Raw genomic sequence first — 16877 nt, 5'->3', positions numbered from 1 at the left:
AGAAAACATCACCTCCATGCCAAAATAAAAAGGTGCAAGCCAAAATTCCTACTAAGTCATACTCCATCTTCAAGCCTCTTTTGTTGCTTGTTCTAGTGTACAGAAGTTTCGCATACCTACAAAGCCTTGTAAATTCTAAGATAATTTTAACAAATGGGAACCCATTACAGAGCAAGTGATTTATTTGCTCTGGCATGGGGTATGAAAGAACCCAATGCTGCATTTCTGGGTTTGTACACAACCTTTCTGGTTGTGCAGATTCCACAAGATCTTCAAGTATTACTAAAACACAAGCCATCTCAACAAGAGATCTGACCTGGTTTTCTTGCTCCAGAAATAAACACCAATGTAAAAAGCCATATAAATTTGACCTTTAATGGGTTTTGAGTATCTTTTATTCTTTTAATCTAATCAAAATACTAGTGGAGCTATTATCAGGACAAGCTAGTTTCCACAGCTGAATATGTATGTAGTCAAATACTTGTTTTCACCAGACTTCAAGAGCTAGACAAGCATATTGAGCATTTAAAGCAATACTAACTTAAGAAGGCCTTCCCCCAAACACCGTTTTTTCCTTTCTCTTTTTTTTCTTGTTGGTTGGTTTGTTTGTGTTTTTAAATAAGTCAGAAAATTATACCAATGGCCTTCAAGTATTTACCGGGTAACAACATTTTACATCACTTACCCTGCTGGGCGAGTAGCCATATCTAACAAAATGCTTTTCCATTCCCTTCGCTTAAATTGCCAGATTCGTGCTGTTCCATCACGACTTCCACTCACAAATCTAACAAAAGGGGAAAAAAGTTACTTGGAGATCAAAGGCAGATCTGTACAAAAAAAAAAGACACTTGAAAATTGAAGTACCAGAATTTAGAACTCAAAAAAGGAACCTGTAAGTAAGAAGTCCAAGTAGTGTCAGAATGCTGTACAACTGGTTTGAGGTAAAAAACACTTCCTGTAAAAAAAATGAAGGCCTGCAAAAAGTGGCACCTGCTTCCCTGTCCTGAGCACCCTCCAAACTAACTGTACTTTGACCTTTGGTGCACCTTCCTGAATTACAACACTGTTCTGGCACAGGGACACCGTAACTCAATGAGTGCTCTAAGAAACTGACCCTGTCATGCCATGTAAAATTAAGGAAGAAATGTACAGGGGTAAAAAATAGCTGAAGGGCCAGGACAACCCTGCAAGCAGAAGTACAGACATGATTTAAAACAAACAAAACCTACTCCCAAGAAGCTAGCACTGCATGTTGAGCTAGTGTTTCCCAGCTTGAGTTTCTCACCCACCTTTTTCTTCCCCCTTTTTGGGGTGCAGGAGTAGAAGGAGGAGAAAGGTGGGTGGAGCACAATGAAGTTTGGTTTACAACTATTTGCATCATAATAACAGTGTACATTAGAACATCAATTAAATGAAGTGTCAGAAAGTTCATAATAAACTCAACTGTTTTCTCTAGCATCTTTCACATTCAACATCCAGAACTTAAAGTGAAGCATTAAGACACATTAGGCTAGCTAAAGAAGATCTTGTTAGACCTAGTTTGATAGTTTTCCTGTATCCAGCAGTCACTTAATTGAAAAAAGATTTAAATATATCTAAAAATGCATGTATTTTACATGTGAATATATATACACATACATTTCTTAAGAATAAATTTCAAATATTTTTATACGCCTTTATTTTGGCAAATTCAAAATACTTTAATCTTTCATTACAATGAAAACAACTGTAAAACTGAAAAAGGAGTATTATTAAAACAATACAGGGAGAATACAATAATTATAGATGATTTTACTGGATGAACCTCAAAAAAAAGGAACTTTTTTTATAACTACTTCCAAAAATTGATATTTATAAATGTCTACAAGGTCAAAAAAATTAGCTCTGAATAAATAAACTGCTAGCTTACCTGCTACTACTATTAGAAAACTGAATGCTGTCAACTTTGTCCTATATAAAAAGAGTAAAAAAAAAAAAACAAAAAAAACAAAAAAAAAACAAAAAAAGGAAAAAAAATCAAGCATTATTCCAAATTTATCCAAAATATTTTAATCAAATACATATGTAATTTTTAAAAAGTATTTACAGTATGAAACTCCAACTCTGATATCTTCTCTGGCTGACCTGATCCAAAGAAATAAACCCTAATGATGTGATCTGTACTCCCAGTGGCCAAAAACATCCCACCTGAGAAAAAACAAACAGACAAGTTTTAAGAAAAAAGGGCAATCGAATGTTATTGCAGTATTTTAAACGGCTGTAACATTGAATACTTAAATTTATTCCCTTAAATTTATAGCTGTGTCTCATTTCACCTATGCCTGTAACTGACCTTTAAGCGAAAACAAGATTTAGAAACTCAAAAGTTAACTGCAGTTGAATTACCTCACATTTGCTGTCAGATAAATATGTATCTGCAGACATATCTGAAAGAGTAGCTAACTACAGTAATTTGTTTGCAACAAAGCCCTTGAAAGCCTCAATCTTAACACAAATTGAATGGAACTAAAGCGCCAATACACTTTGTGAAAGTAAGTTTCTGTCATTTTGATATTTTATCCACTTATTTATGTTGCATTCTTCAATTGCCAACTCTGGAATCCATGAAATTCAGACCATTAGGAACCTGGTAATCAACACCTTCTTGTCCCATTCCCTTTAAATTCCAACTCAGATAAAGCTGACTCTCAGAATCACCCTGAGAAAAAGGTCTACATTGTGTGTTAAAAGACTTGCAGTCACAAGAAGCTTACTTTCAACATTTTATATTTAACCGTTTCCAAGAACTTCCATACCACCAAGAGTTAATGCATAAATTCTGAATGTCTGTTTTAAATATTTAGGGTTTTTTAAATAGCTACTTTATCTTATTAACAAGAAGTACGCTACAGTAACTGTATGACATTTCATTTTAGTCTCCAAATGACTTCTACTGATACAAGGAAGAAAAAGGAAAAAAGAAAAAAAAAAGTCTTTTACCAGCACTGAAAGAAGAACAGATCATTTGGACTCCGGGCCGAGGTCGTTCTGTAAACTTCGTTGGCCTTGGACTACAAATAAAGAAACAGTTAAATAGTTTCTTAATAGGGCTTAAAAAAATAAGTCAGTATCTTAGAAATAAAGCACAGAAGGACAAAATTAAGAATGAAGGAACAGATGGCTGCCCATCTATAAACAATCTCGTGTGACTATGCTTCATGATCTGATCTTTAGGAAACTAAGACATCCAGATGGACTAAATAATCCATGTATCAAGGAGAGCTGTATCACAACTTAAATCCCATTCCCCTATCCTCTCTAATAATGCTATACAAAACACTCTTCTTAAGTCACCAGCAAAGCAGAACAGAAGACACTAGAGCTAGCTGCCCATCATGTTGAGTTTTAAACCACTGGGTGTACTAGAACTCTGGTTTTCTCCTGCAGCACACAGCTGCTTTTACAAGAGAGAAACAGAGCTTGGCACTCTTTATAGAAAAGGACACAAAAGAAATTTAAATAAATTCAGAGGTTTTCACAGTATTAGAATATACCAGTTTCTTCAGAGGACATATATTCTTTGTTGGTCAGTTTCAAATAGTGCCCAAAGAATGTCAGGACAGTGGCTAGAAGTTTGTAAGGAATTTTACTTTATGGCCTGTGCTTCCTTTTAGGCATTTCAGAACCTGATGTGCAAGCAAAACTAAGGCTTCAATGGATTTGGCACTTTAAGAATGTATAAAAACAAATCAGATCTGGTTCTTCGATGTTACTTCAATTCTGCTCATGCACTGCAGCAACTTCAAATCAGCAGGTGGTCTTGCATAGTATGCCATCTGCAATCTCCACTCAAAGAATAAACTTACTAGAGAACAGCAGCATTACACCCACAAGTGTCATCACTAAAGATTTAACATTAAAAATGCATATTCATAACTTATCCAAATTTTTATCTTTTAAAAGAAAAATGGTCCATATGATTCATTTCAGCTTAAGGCAGATGCATGAGGCATCTTTTTCCACTAATTGGCTATTGCTATCTCAAAGGAACTAGTAAGCATTAAACCTTAGTGGTGCCTATGCATAAAAGAAAGTAATAAACACTGGGAATACCAGGTAAGAATTTTTTCTCCAAATTACTTACTAAGTATAGGCTGTTTCTGTGAACTTCCCTCTAGGAGTTTTAAGGTAACTCCTTGCAGACTCATGACAAGGCAACTTCACAAACAAGATACACTAAACAAGACAAAGATCCATTCTACAAAACAGTTGAAACCCTTCTTAACTGAGATACTAACATAAAAAGAACCATCAGATGATTCAATATGCAGCTTACATAATTTGGAGCAAGTGTAAATAGATAATTAGGCTGCTGTTTTCTTCCACTGTGGTTTGTGAACTCTGCCTTTGGAGTTAGGACAGCTGCAAAATAGAGCAAGTAAGCACTTACGTTCTAGTTTGGATTACCAAGTTAAATTCTCCAACTTACGTCTCTCTAATGTGTGTTACTTTACACTAGAGCAGACTATGGTCTTTGCAAAACGAGCTGGGCAATCAGTATTTTGGGGGAGCGAGGCAAGTGAACAAAAGCATAATTTCTTGCAACATACAGAAACCAAGCTAATTGTTCTGCTTTACAAACATTCCCAATCCAATTATTAAGTGGCTGGACAGCGCTAAGATACCTTCATAAACATTTCATAGAGAGGTCCAGTAAAGCCCTGGTAAACCATTTTCCTCCTGAAAGAGATCTGCATTAAACTCAACACAGATGCAGAAATGAGAATGATTGAAGTCAAAAAATAACCTTCACTCAGAGCAGCAGACAAAGGAGCAATTTGGTCTATGTGCCTCAACTAAGGGACACAGTCACCCCTATAAACATCTCAACTTCATCTTCTTCAAAATGGTTCTCTTCTCGGTGGCAAGGTGTTCAATTCAACATACCCTCACTCTGGACATACAGTGGCTCAAGTAAGACTTCTTCCCAGAAAACAGGTGTGTGATATAACCTCTCCAAACCAAGTCTTAGTTCACAGGCTAACGAACAAGGTTCAGCATATCTGAACTCTGATGTATGACCAGCCCCTTTAACATCAAGTGCCTTCTCCTTAAGAAAGCAGATGGGAAGTATCACACCACACTGATGGCAACTGAGAAATCAACGTCTTGTCCAAAACAGGAATGTCAAAATCATCAACATGTGTTTTTCCTAAGTTCTTTTCCTCTTTTTAAAACTACAGGGGAAAAAATAGAAAAGAAAAGCAGTATAGTTAAGTTCCTCTACCCAAATCTGAGAGACTGTTTTGCTGCCTCGTTCATATGGTCTGCCAGTAACACTGGAAACTTGTGATCCAAACAGGTGGCAGAAGAATAAAAACACTCAGCATCTTTCTCAGAGAAGATGCATACGCAAATAGTTTGCAGTGCAACTAATTTAACTTTGATGCACTGACCAGTTGTAATAATTCTCCCTTAAACTTGACACATTATTCTTCAATTTCTGATGACCCAGGGCTGATTTTCTCTCTTCTCCCTACTGTTGACTGATACAGGATCAGACTCTCATGTTTTTTATCACCATCCAGAATAGTAACAGGAGACAAAATGTGAGGAAAGTCTCGATTGCCTAATTTTGTAATTTTTTTCCATTCCTGTTTGGGCCACATTCATTGACTTCCTTACCTGCAGCAACTACCAACCTTACCATTCCTCTATTTGGAAATCAAATTAATCTACCTGGAACATCACTGCTTTTAGGCATACATGGTAACTGCCCGGTCAGGTATCTCTTCACTGAAAAAGGAAGAGCACACAGGAGGCTCTGCAATACTGAAAAACAGGCATCCATACTAGTCACAGAAGCACGTGAGCAAGGCTGATCACCCTCCTTTGAACAACACGAGAATTTTGTGGTCAGCCGTGCCAACATCTGTGTTTCATCCTACGGCCAAATCTACTGTAATGTGTCCTTTTGCAGTTTATCAAAACAGAGCTCTGTCACCAAGCATCTCCTGTCTCGGCCATATGTGAGACCTAGATACTGAGCATGCATCAATTAACGAGGTTATCAAAAAATTGGGAGACCAACATGGGAAGCCTCTAATTTCAGAGCTACTATTAATACTGCAGCAGAGCTGCTGGCAAAGCTAAATACAAGGATTTTTGCAATCCAAGAATGAAACAAAAGAAACATTTGCAGAGACTAAAAAGAAAAAACACAAGACAGAACTGGGATATGGCACTAGACATTAGAAGGCTGAAAGGATATCAAAGTCCTTTTCAATGGCAAATACTACAGTTTTCAAGGTAGTGAGTTTTCCAGTTCTTCATGATCTGTTGAGATAAAGTAAGTGTTCCACAATATTTTGATCTAATTTTAGAAGTGGAGAATGAAGAACAATTTCAAGTTTCCTCATCTCCTGAAGAAGCTGAGAGAGAAAGATTGCCCTCCGGGGGAATTCTTCCCAGGAGGGACTAAGTCCAACTTCCAGTTAAAGACAGGGAGTTGACTTAACCATCAAACTGGGTTCCACTGAAGCAGTTTTCAGCATAGTTAAAACCAAAACTGATTATTTTTAATTTGAGAGCACACTGAACACAGTAGTGTATCCAAACACTGCCTTTCCCATACTTTATAAAAAGTTCAGCAAAGTACTGCTGGCACTGCAAATCATATTGAGACTACGATCAACCACATGATCATCATGAGGCTGCTCAACAGCTCATAACCTTAACTCACTGCCAGATGATTCAAGTAGTGCTGAGTATAAAAAGCAGGGGGTGGAGAGTGTCTCTGTGTGTATGTTTTTTAGATTTTTAAAAATTTTTTTTTTTTGAGCAGCTGAAATTTCAAGACTTCCCCACCAGTCCCAATTTTAAGTATTGGATAATTTAGTAACACTTCCGTCACTGACAGCAACTGTATCATTGAAGGACAGACTGCAGTCAAGCTCAGGAGGAGCATGAAATGAAGTTCTGACTTCAGCATCTGACAGCACCCTTCACCTGTACTACTCAGATCTTTTGGTCTCGTCCAAAAGCCCCCATTTCTCTTGCCTGGGGTGGGAGGACTGCTGAAACTGAGATAAAGGGCAGCAAGCTCAGAATCTGAGTAACTGTGGTAAGAGATCCTATTTTCTTTGCCCGCTTTCCTCCTTTTTAGAGATACAGACTTGCTTCTGTTGAGTATTTTTTACTATAGTGACAAAAGGAAGGACAAGCTTCCCACCCCACCAGTTATTCTCTCTTCCAGATGGCCTACACATCATGTTTGTTAAAAAAATAACCCCACAAAGGGCCTTATGAAAAAAAATTAACAGGAATTTCTCTTTCCTTTGATGGTCTCACACCACTGGCACTCATTTTGCCCCAGCACATTACTGAATGGATGTGGTGAGAACCTGCTATGTTTCTGCAACTCTGGAAGCAGATCCAGATCTAAAGGCATACGAAGTCCGATCACCTCATTGAAAACTGTATGATAACCTATACCCATTACTGAGACGCACTATCCATACAATGCAGCCTTCTTGTGAAAAACTACATTGGACTCTTAGTTTCCCAGTATCACCTAGTAGGTGATACTTTATTCCTACTGGAATAAACACAATTACAGTTAGAAAAGTTTACAGGTTTGCAAATTAGAGAAGACTTCCTGTAACCAAGAAATTCTCCTGAATTGGTATACTGTTCAATTCAGAAGAGTTAGAATAAGACTTTTCTGGGTGTCCACTATTTTGATATCCTGAAGTGACACACAGTTATGTTTCAGTCCCAGAAGACATGCCTGTTTCTTATTTAGACTTTACCACATTTTACCAAGTTTTAGCTTTGATCAAAAAGTGCCAATTAATTCAAATACATAACAGCTCTACTAAGTTCAGTCAAAGATCTAAGACCAGCACCTTGCCTCCAAAGTAGCTGAAACTGGATGTGCAAGAGCAGAAAAAACATACAGTGATACCTTTTAATATCTTCATATAATGCATAATAATATCCTGTGGCAAAGGACTTTCATAGCTTAACTGCATGTTTTGTAAAGAACCTTAACTGCATGCTTTGTAAAGAACCACCTCCTTCCAATTTGGAATTGGCTACCTTCACTTGATACCCTCTAGTACAAGGGCCAACAAGCAATTACCCATTATATGTGCCCTCCTCAAGACACTCATGAATGTACATCTCACCTTCATGCACCCATCTTTTCCCAGTTTCTCAAACACAACATAGAAAATACTCCCAGAACCGAAGGTAAGGGTGGTATGAATTCCTGTCTCAAAATTTACTCTGTCGTTACACAACATGAATCAATGACATGACTGGGGTTACAAGACCTGTTCCTTGCTGTGCTGCATGAGACAGCTGAACTACTCTATTTTCTCTGTGCTGCTGTCTGATCACATCTGCTGCGATCAGTTATATGTGAAGCATTATTCTGATATCTTTTATTCCTTTAGTATTTGCCAAGTGCATCTCACTGAAAATTTGTATTCTACGCTTACACCTCACCATGGATAGGAATTAGTTGAAAATCCCCTACCATAACTGATGCCAGCTTTCTCACTCCTTAAGTTTTACCTCAAGACAAATCCCATCCAATTCCACGATTCATCCAAATATTCACGATTTCTAAATATTCACCCTCCAGCTCATATAGTATAATCCACTTAGTCTCATGAATTCTCCTATTCTCTAATGACAGAATTTATTTCAAAATTCAACTCCATAGTCAAACTTAACTTAGGAAAAGGAGAACAAAAAAACCCAGAAAATAAATTTAAAAATTAAGAGAGAAAAAGCATGTGAGCTCAAAAGGTTTAAAAATCAGAAAGATTAAGATTTCATCTTGTCAACAAGAGCTCAGATTTAAAAGAGACCTTAAGAAAAACAATGCAGTGGCAACTTCTCCCCTTCGCATATTAAAATAAGCACGTAAGCCACCTTCTCAGTAAGGAGGAGAGCTACTTTGACTACAGCGCACACCAGGCAGCAGAGATTTAACAGTCTGAGAAGCAGCTTTATCTGCAATATCAAAAAAAAAAATAAAAAAAATAAAAAAATGCGCCAAAATGCCCAGAGAACATCAAAATAGTTAAGGTGCAGAGAACACTTTTCATCCAAAATAGTTAAGGTCCACAGAACACATTTCATCCCCAAAGCTAAATTACTAATGATTACTAAAACAACTATTTCCAATTTTGAGCTACAGGTGTTTTGTGACAAAGGAAAAGAAGGAGCAAAAAGCATTTGAAAGCCACTGAACACATGAATTAAAAAAAAAAAAAAAAAAAACAAACAAAACCAAACCAAACAACAATCCTATCTCTTTTTAAGGATCCTGACAATATTTTTAATATTTTACACTTTGAACGCAGAAACTTCACACTCAACATCAGCCACCAATACACAGCTGCCTAAGAATGCTGCCTCCTGCCATGCTATAGTAAAGAGCAACTATGAAAAGGTAACAGAAATAAGGAAAGAACAAACTTTAAAAGTACCATATCCTAATTTATCACTAGGACATTACCTTCTCCTAAAAAAATTTAGATTTTCAATTCTCAATTGCAATCATTTTATCAACATCAGTTGCATTTCATTTGGGATTGAGAGATAAGAACAGGACCAAAAAGCGCCAGCTTTAACATCACATTAAAAAAAAATCATTAGATATTTTTTACTAAATTAACAGATATGCAGCCAAACTAGGTATATAGGTACTTGCTTCACTCCACAAAATCCTCAATGATTAGTTATATTATCAACTTAGTCCTTAAAAGATAAGCAAGCAAGCTATAGCTAGATCAGAAATACATCATACCCAACAATCACACAGCAAACCAGCCAGTGACAAATTTTGTTTTAGTCAAATTATTTCTCCAACATTTGTACAACATTCTTAATTACAAACAAATAAATAGCAACAAATAAAATAGCAACTAACTTTATTTTAAGGGTGCCAGCATCCCACAGCCAAAAGCATATTGTTCCATCTGCCCCGGTTGAAGATAAGTATCTCTTTGAGCCACTGCACAGTGGAGAGAACTGGGGGAAGTGAGGGAAGAAAAAAGAAAAGGTCTCCTGTTAATCTGTTCCAGATGTGCTAGTAAATTCTTCAAGTCATTGACTTCTCACAAAAAAAAAAAAAAAAATCATGTATCAAACCACACTTAAGGAAAAAAACACCCCAATAAATTGCAACAAACACCAAAGTAACACAATGCTTCTCATAGTCACTCTCTTTCTTCAGAACAACCCTTCTGGGTTACTTGCCGAAGCACTCTGGGGTTCTCCCGCCCCACAACCCAAGCTGTGCAACAGCATGCAACTCTACACAGAAACAAACCAACTATTCAGCAGTGACTGTAGTTCTTACTCAAAGTATCTGCGCTCAGAATCACAGCCTGCAAAGAAATGATACTTCAAAACAGCACTGCCCATGTGCGTCATGCAATTTTTTTGATCAAGGATTATGCCTGGCATTTTTCAAGGGTCAGGCATTTTGACAATAAACACATGTTATTTCACAATGCGTACCATGGAAATTCCTTCTCACTTCATGGCTTAGTCGCCAGGCATGCATTTTTATTACAAGAACATTCTGGGGTAGCTCCTTTTTCAGGCAAATGATGCATTTTATTGCTCAGGTGATTTAGCAAAGCAAAAACCTACCTGCAGTGATGTTATAGATGCACTATGGCCCTGCAGAACTGCTAAGGGTGCACAAGTTCGAAGGCACCAAACTCTGATCATTTTATCACAGCTTCCAGCAGCTATCATGGTGTTTTCATAGTTCACTGCCATATCAGATATTTCAGCTGCATGCCCTCTCAGGGTAGCCAACAACCTTCCATCATCGGTTGCCCAGATTTTTACAAGGCAATCATCTGATCCCTAGAAGTAAGGCAATAAGTAAGCATAAGTAAGCATATCATTAGCTGTTTTGATGTTACAGTTAACTAACACAACGAACTGAACAACGGAACTAGTGTCATACATAAATATCCCACACACACTTTTAACAGTTTCCCACACTGCATTCAAAACACAGTACCAGATTACATTAATTCTCAACAGTATACACAAAGCATGATGCATTTATAATACAGACCACAAATCAAGTTGGATTTACAACCTTCAGCAAGACACTTTTTTCAAAACTCCAGCACAAACTGAAAAAGCTGTTGCAATACATTAAAATGAAAATTTACATTAAACGTAAAAATGAATTATGAATTGGTACTGTATTTGTCATTTAGCATTATACCCAGTTATGTTCCTTATGTTACTAGTTTAATCATCATGACCTACCAGCATTAACAGTACACTTACCACAGTAAGAGTGAGGTAAAGAGCCTGCATGAACAGCTATTCCATTATTAAGTCAAAGTACTATAAATCCGCTTTGATATTCACATTATCAAACACTGAAATGACCACTCTTTCTAAACAAACTTCAGAGGCTTCATCTACCTACTCGTACTTAACTTACATTTTGCTGGTCTTCCCACATCACTGTAACAGCTGCTTGCCTGTATACAACAAACTCAAGGCCCTAGCAACAATTTCGGACTCAGCCACCTCTTTGAAAGTCTGAAGATCTTTGCACCTCGCTCAACGCAATGACATTTGAACATTGCACAGAGACACTGCTGGAGATTTGCTGTATACATTTCATTCATCTGCTTTGGTTCAGAAGCAATAGAAAAGCTGGGTGTTGGGTTTTAACATCTGGAGCACCGGTCTGCTACTGGACACACACAGGTGCCACGGCAAGTTACAATGCTGTCGACACCATCATTACAAAACTTCACCTGGGTTTTCCCTCTTCCATCTACTTACAGTGCCTCTGCACAAGTTCATGTAGTATTTATTCTTTAAAGAAGTCAGAAGGCAAGGCAAGGCAATACTGTCCTTATTTTATAAAAGGTATATAAAGTACAAGGATCAACAGCTGAAGGAACTGAGATTGTTTAGCTTGGAGAAAAGGAGGCTGAGGGGAGACCTTATCGCCCTCTACAACTACCTGAAAGGAGGCTGTGGTGAGGTGGGGGTCGGTCTCTTCTCCCTGGTAACGGGTGACAGAACGAAGGGAAATGGCCTCAAGTTGCACCAGGGAAGGTTTAGATTGGACATTAGGAAAAATTTCTTCACAGAAAGGATTGTCAAGCATTGGACCAGGCTGCCCAGGGAAGCGGTCAAGTCCCCATCCCTGGAGGTATTTAGAAGATGGGTAGACGAGTTGCTTAGGGACCTGGTTTAGTGGTGGGATGGCAGGGTTAGGTTAACAGCTGGACTCGATCTTAAAGGGTCTTTTCCAACCTAAATGATTCTGTGATTTTTAAAAGACTGGTAAGCATTCAGTGAACATTAAGTGCCTAACAACCAAAAGTCTAAAAAAATACTTAGAGGCTACTGATGCTATTTTCAACATTACAGCTTTTGTAAACAGGTAAGTGACACATATTTTCCTTATTTTGTACACTCTTTAGTCTACATTCTTGTAACTACAGAAATCCTACACTGCCACGGCTCAATCCAGCTACTCTTCTGGACAGCCCAATGCCAGGACACCAACACCCAACTTGGGAAGTTCCCACCGACACAGGCACTACATGTGAAGTAGAGCCGTCCCACCGGAGAGACAGGCAAACACTCCAGGAAACATTTTCAAAAGGAACCCACATACATCCTGCAGTTATTGGAATGCTTAAAAGGGTATTTACTTTAAAATACTTTCCAAATCGACTAGCCTGTTTACATTCCGCTAATGCTAATGAACAAGACACTTTGTTTCCCCTTAACTTTTTTATGTAGTTACTATAAAAAAAATAATTCTGTTCTCTACTTGAAAAGGTAGCTAAATTTTACTCATCACATCAGTTCAAGATTTGAACCTCGTATCTGGGAGAAGGAGGGGAACATCATACCTGCAGTTACCTAACAAGTATAGACCCATTCTCATTTGTAGCAATACCGTGCAAACCAGGCAACTTCCTCAGGCTTACTTTTTGTTTAGTGAACAAGAAGTTGTTTCTGGATTACAGGCAGTTATCCACAGCAGTTTCTCTCTTTGTGTTTTTATTTATATCCATTTAGACAAGACACTTACCCCTCAACACAAAGAGATACAACTATAGGCCCAGTTTTTGAAACAGTAAAGAGAAAGCTGATTATATTTAGGTACATTGAAAGAGCACATTTTTCTACAGATCACCAATACAGGTTGCTTCTCTGCAGAGAGTCTTTATCTCTAACATCAGCAAAAAGGCTACTTTGGAACACTAGTGACTTTTTAACACAGCAGTATGTTTTGAAGGGGGACTCTAGACATTCAAAGTCAAGATAATTTAAACCTTTACTGTGTATTTGATTTCTGGACTGCCTTGACAGGTAATTTTGATTTACCAGCTGCCACGCTTCTACCTTTCCCCAGGTGAGCATGACTTCTCTTTCTTCCCAACTCTTCAACAGGTGCACCCACGAATGCAAACATGTGGGCAAGACAAGTTCTCCCATACCTCTGCCCTAGTCATTTTTGGCATAAACTTCTGAGCCTTCAATTAAGGTTGTCAAACAAATTCTGTGTCACCACATACTCATTATAAACAAGTACTTCTATTATGAATAGGTCCCTCTTTCTTCAAACAGAAAAGTACGATTTAAGATTTCAGATTTCTCTTTGGTCCTCCAAGGACGCAGAGGCTTAGCAGCAACCAGCATTACAGAAGAACAACGCTCTGAACATTTAACCTCAACAATCCACCAAGGACTGCTTCCTTGTGCAATCTTAGTTAGCTACTGCAAGCAACAGCCAGCGTCTACTTCTAAAAACTTTGTCCTAAGAGCGCTTGTTGCAGGGATGTGTCTATTTGACAAAGGAAATAATAAGGGAAGCTTCTTAATAATTACATTTTCTGCCTCTTGGGTAAGGAGAACAACGGTATGGCCTATACTATTTCTACTTATGCATAAAAACTCCATGCTGAGATTCTGTAGTACACATTTGCCTTATCTAACTGCTAGACAGCTACAGTGCCAGCCCAGGGAAAACCACCAGAGTCTGTAGAGTTGAACAGCAACAGACAGAGTCATTGATGTGGAAAGGGACCTCTAGAGATCCCCACGTCCAACCCTTTGGCTCAATTAGGGTCAGCTAGAGCAGGTCACCCCGGATGATGTGTCAACCATTCCTGTTTTATCTTCTGCACATTTACTGAAGGTACCCTCTGTCCCATCACCCAGGTCCTTAAAAAAAACCAAAACAAAAACAACAACAACATTAAAAAGTATTGGCCTCAGTACCAAACCCTGTGATACACCCCTAGTAACTGGCCTACAGCTGGAATTCGTGCCACTAATCACAACCCTTCAAACCTGGCAGTTCAGGCCATTTTCAATCTCACTCTCCAGTTACCTACCCTATACTTTATCAGTTTGTCAGTAAGGATGCTATGGGAGACAGCGTTGAAAGCCTCGATAATTCAGGAAAAACATCCACTACTGTCCATCATCCAACTTAGTCATTTCAGCATAGAAGGCTATCGAGTTGGACAGGAATGATTTCCCATTCATAGGTCGATGCTGATCACCTTGGTTTTAGTATGTTTGGAAATGGCTTTCAGGAAGATTTGCTCCATCGCCTCAGGTGACTGACATGAAGATGAATGGTCTGTTAGTTCCCTGGAACAACCTTCTTGAAAACAGGAGTCTTCATTTTCTCTCTTCCAGTCCTCAGGAACCTCTCCTGATCATCATGGCCTTTCAGAGATAACCAAGAATGGCCTCACAATGACGTTGGCCAGTGCCCTCAGCACTTGCTTGTGTCTCCCACCAGGTGTCATGGATTTGTGTATCGCCAGTTCATTTAAACATTCCCTAGCCTGATCCTCCTCCACCAAGGGCAAGTCTTCCTTGCTCCAGATTTTCCCACTGGCCTCAAGGACTTGGGATTCCCAAAGACAAGTCTTGCCACTAAAGACTGAGGTGAAGACAGCAGTCAGGCATCTCATCTTTCTCTGTGCCCTCTGTCACCAGGTCTCCTGCTCCACCCATCAGCAGACCCACATTTTCCATAATCTTCCCTTTGCTGCTGATACACTTGAAGAAGCCATTCCTGTTGCTCTTCACATCCCTTGCCACATTCAACTCCAGGATGCTTTCAGCTTTCCTAATCCCATCACTGAACTTCCAGAGAGTGGCTCTGTATTTCTCCCACGCCATTTGTCCCTGCTTCTACCTCTTGCATGCTTCCTTTTTGTGTTTGAGTTTTGTCAGGAGCTCCTTGGTCATCCGTGCAGGCCTCCTGCCACCTTTGCCTGCCTTCCTGCACATGAGGATGGACCATCCTTCAGTTTGCAAGAGACGATCCTTAAAAAACAGCCAGCTCTCCTGCACCCCTCCTCTCTCCCCCAGACCCTATCCCACAGGATTCTTCCAAGCAGGTCCCCAGACAGGTCAAAATCTGCTCCTCTGAAGTCCAGGGTTGTGATCCTGCTTTTTGCCTTGTTCCCTCCTCACAGGATCCTGAACTCCATCACCTCACAGTCACTGCAGTCAAGATTGCCCTCGACCGTCGCATCCACAAACAGTTCTTTGCTGTTTGCAACTATCATATCCAGCAGAGCATCTTTTGTTGTCAGCTCCCCAGTGACCCATGCCAGGAAGCTGTCATCAGTACACTACTGCAGAAACTTCCTGGATTGCCTGCATGCTGCTGTATTTCCCCTCTAGCAGATACCAGGGTGGTTCAAACTCTGCCAGGAGGACTGTCCAGGTGAGGCTTCCTCTAGTTGCCTGAACATCTCATCTACTTCTTCCTGATCAGGCAGCCTGTAGCAGACACCCACCCCAATGTCACCCACACTGGTCTTCCCTTTAACCCTCACCCATGAGCTCTCAGCTGGCTCATCACTAGTCCCCAGGCAGAGTTCCATGCATTCCTACTACTCTCTCACATAAAGGACAAATCCCACTCCTCGCCATCCTGGCCTGCCCCTCCTGAAGAGCCTATGTCCATCCACGGCAGTACCCCAAGTCCTGTGAGCTGCCCAACCCCACCCCAACTCTTTGGTCCCAATGACAGTGTAGCCCTGCAACTACACACAGAATTACAATTACTCCTGCTTTTCTCCATAGTGCATGCATTCATGTACAAGCACTTGAGATGGGCACGTAGTCAGGCTGATTTCTCAAAGCTTTCCCCATAATGTCCTTCCTGATCTGCATGCATTACTTGGGGTGGGCTCTCCTCAGACCTTTTTTTTGTTTTCAGGGTTTCTCCTGTCTACACCACCTCACATTCTTTGCTCACCCACCTGGTCCATCACTTCGTCACATGACTGTGGTTTGTTGTCTCCCTCCTATATATATATCTTTCCCACTCTAACATTCTCCTCACCAGGTTGGCCACCCTGTTGAGAAAGATGTTTTTGCCCCATATTTGCCTCTTACTCTCCTTTTCACACCCCTCAGTGTCCATAACAAAAAGCTTCCTTGGCCCTGAACACTTAGTTAGAAATCATCAAATCCGTCAATAAAGTTGTTCTAATGGGAAGTTACTCTGTTAACACAGTTATAACAGGATCCAAAGAAAAAAAGTACCCCATAGCTAAAACTGCACAATAATCAAACCACCTCTTTGCTCTTACACTAGAAGTTCTATACCTCAGGCATGCCAGAGCACCTTACTAATCATTTTCCAAAACCTTGGACAGTGCCACAACTCTTTTCTGAGCCTTCATCTTCAATTTTCCCAATATCCTTAGGGCGTTATCATAAAATCAGAAGAGTCTAGCAGCAAGTACAACACAAATTCTGTGATTTCTCTTAATTTCACCTGAGCTAGGACTTTCGTAGTCATTTTAACCACAACATAAGTAACACAGCAACATAAG

General features: G+C 39.4%; 1 protein-coding gene across 1 annotated transcript in view; it reads right to left on the bottom strand.

Moving 5' to 3' along the window:
* LOC104132761 (pleckstrin homology domain interacting protein) overlaps positions 1–16877 on the bottom strand; it is a 116653-nt gene that overhangs the window by 76918 nt on the left and 22858 nt on the right. The window contains exons 5-10 of the mRNA XM_035901497.1: positions 10654–10875; positions 9926–10026; positions 2980–3050; positions 2087–2187; positions 1910–1950; positions 686–784 (exon numbers count right to left, since the gene is read on the bottom strand). Of these exons, the coding sequence (XP_035757390.1) occupies positions 686–784; positions 1910–1950; positions 2087–2187; positions 2980–3050; positions 9926–10026; positions 10654–10875 (635 nt within the window). The remainder of the gene's footprint in view (positions 1–685; positions 785–1909; positions 1951–2086; positions 2188–2979; positions 3051–9925; positions 10027–10653; positions 10876–16877) is intronic.

This window comes from Egretta garzetta, unplaced genomic scaffold (assembly GCF_000687185.1).
Source record: "Egretta garzetta isolate BGI_Z169 unplaced genomic scaffold, ASM68718v1 scaffold9, whole genome shotgun sequence".
Lineage (NCBI taxonomy): Eukaryota > Metazoa > Chordata > Aves > Pelecaniformes > Ardeidae > Egretta > Egretta garzetta.
Note: the sequence above shows the minus strand (reverse complement) of the source record. Positions and strands in the feature narration are given on the sequence as shown.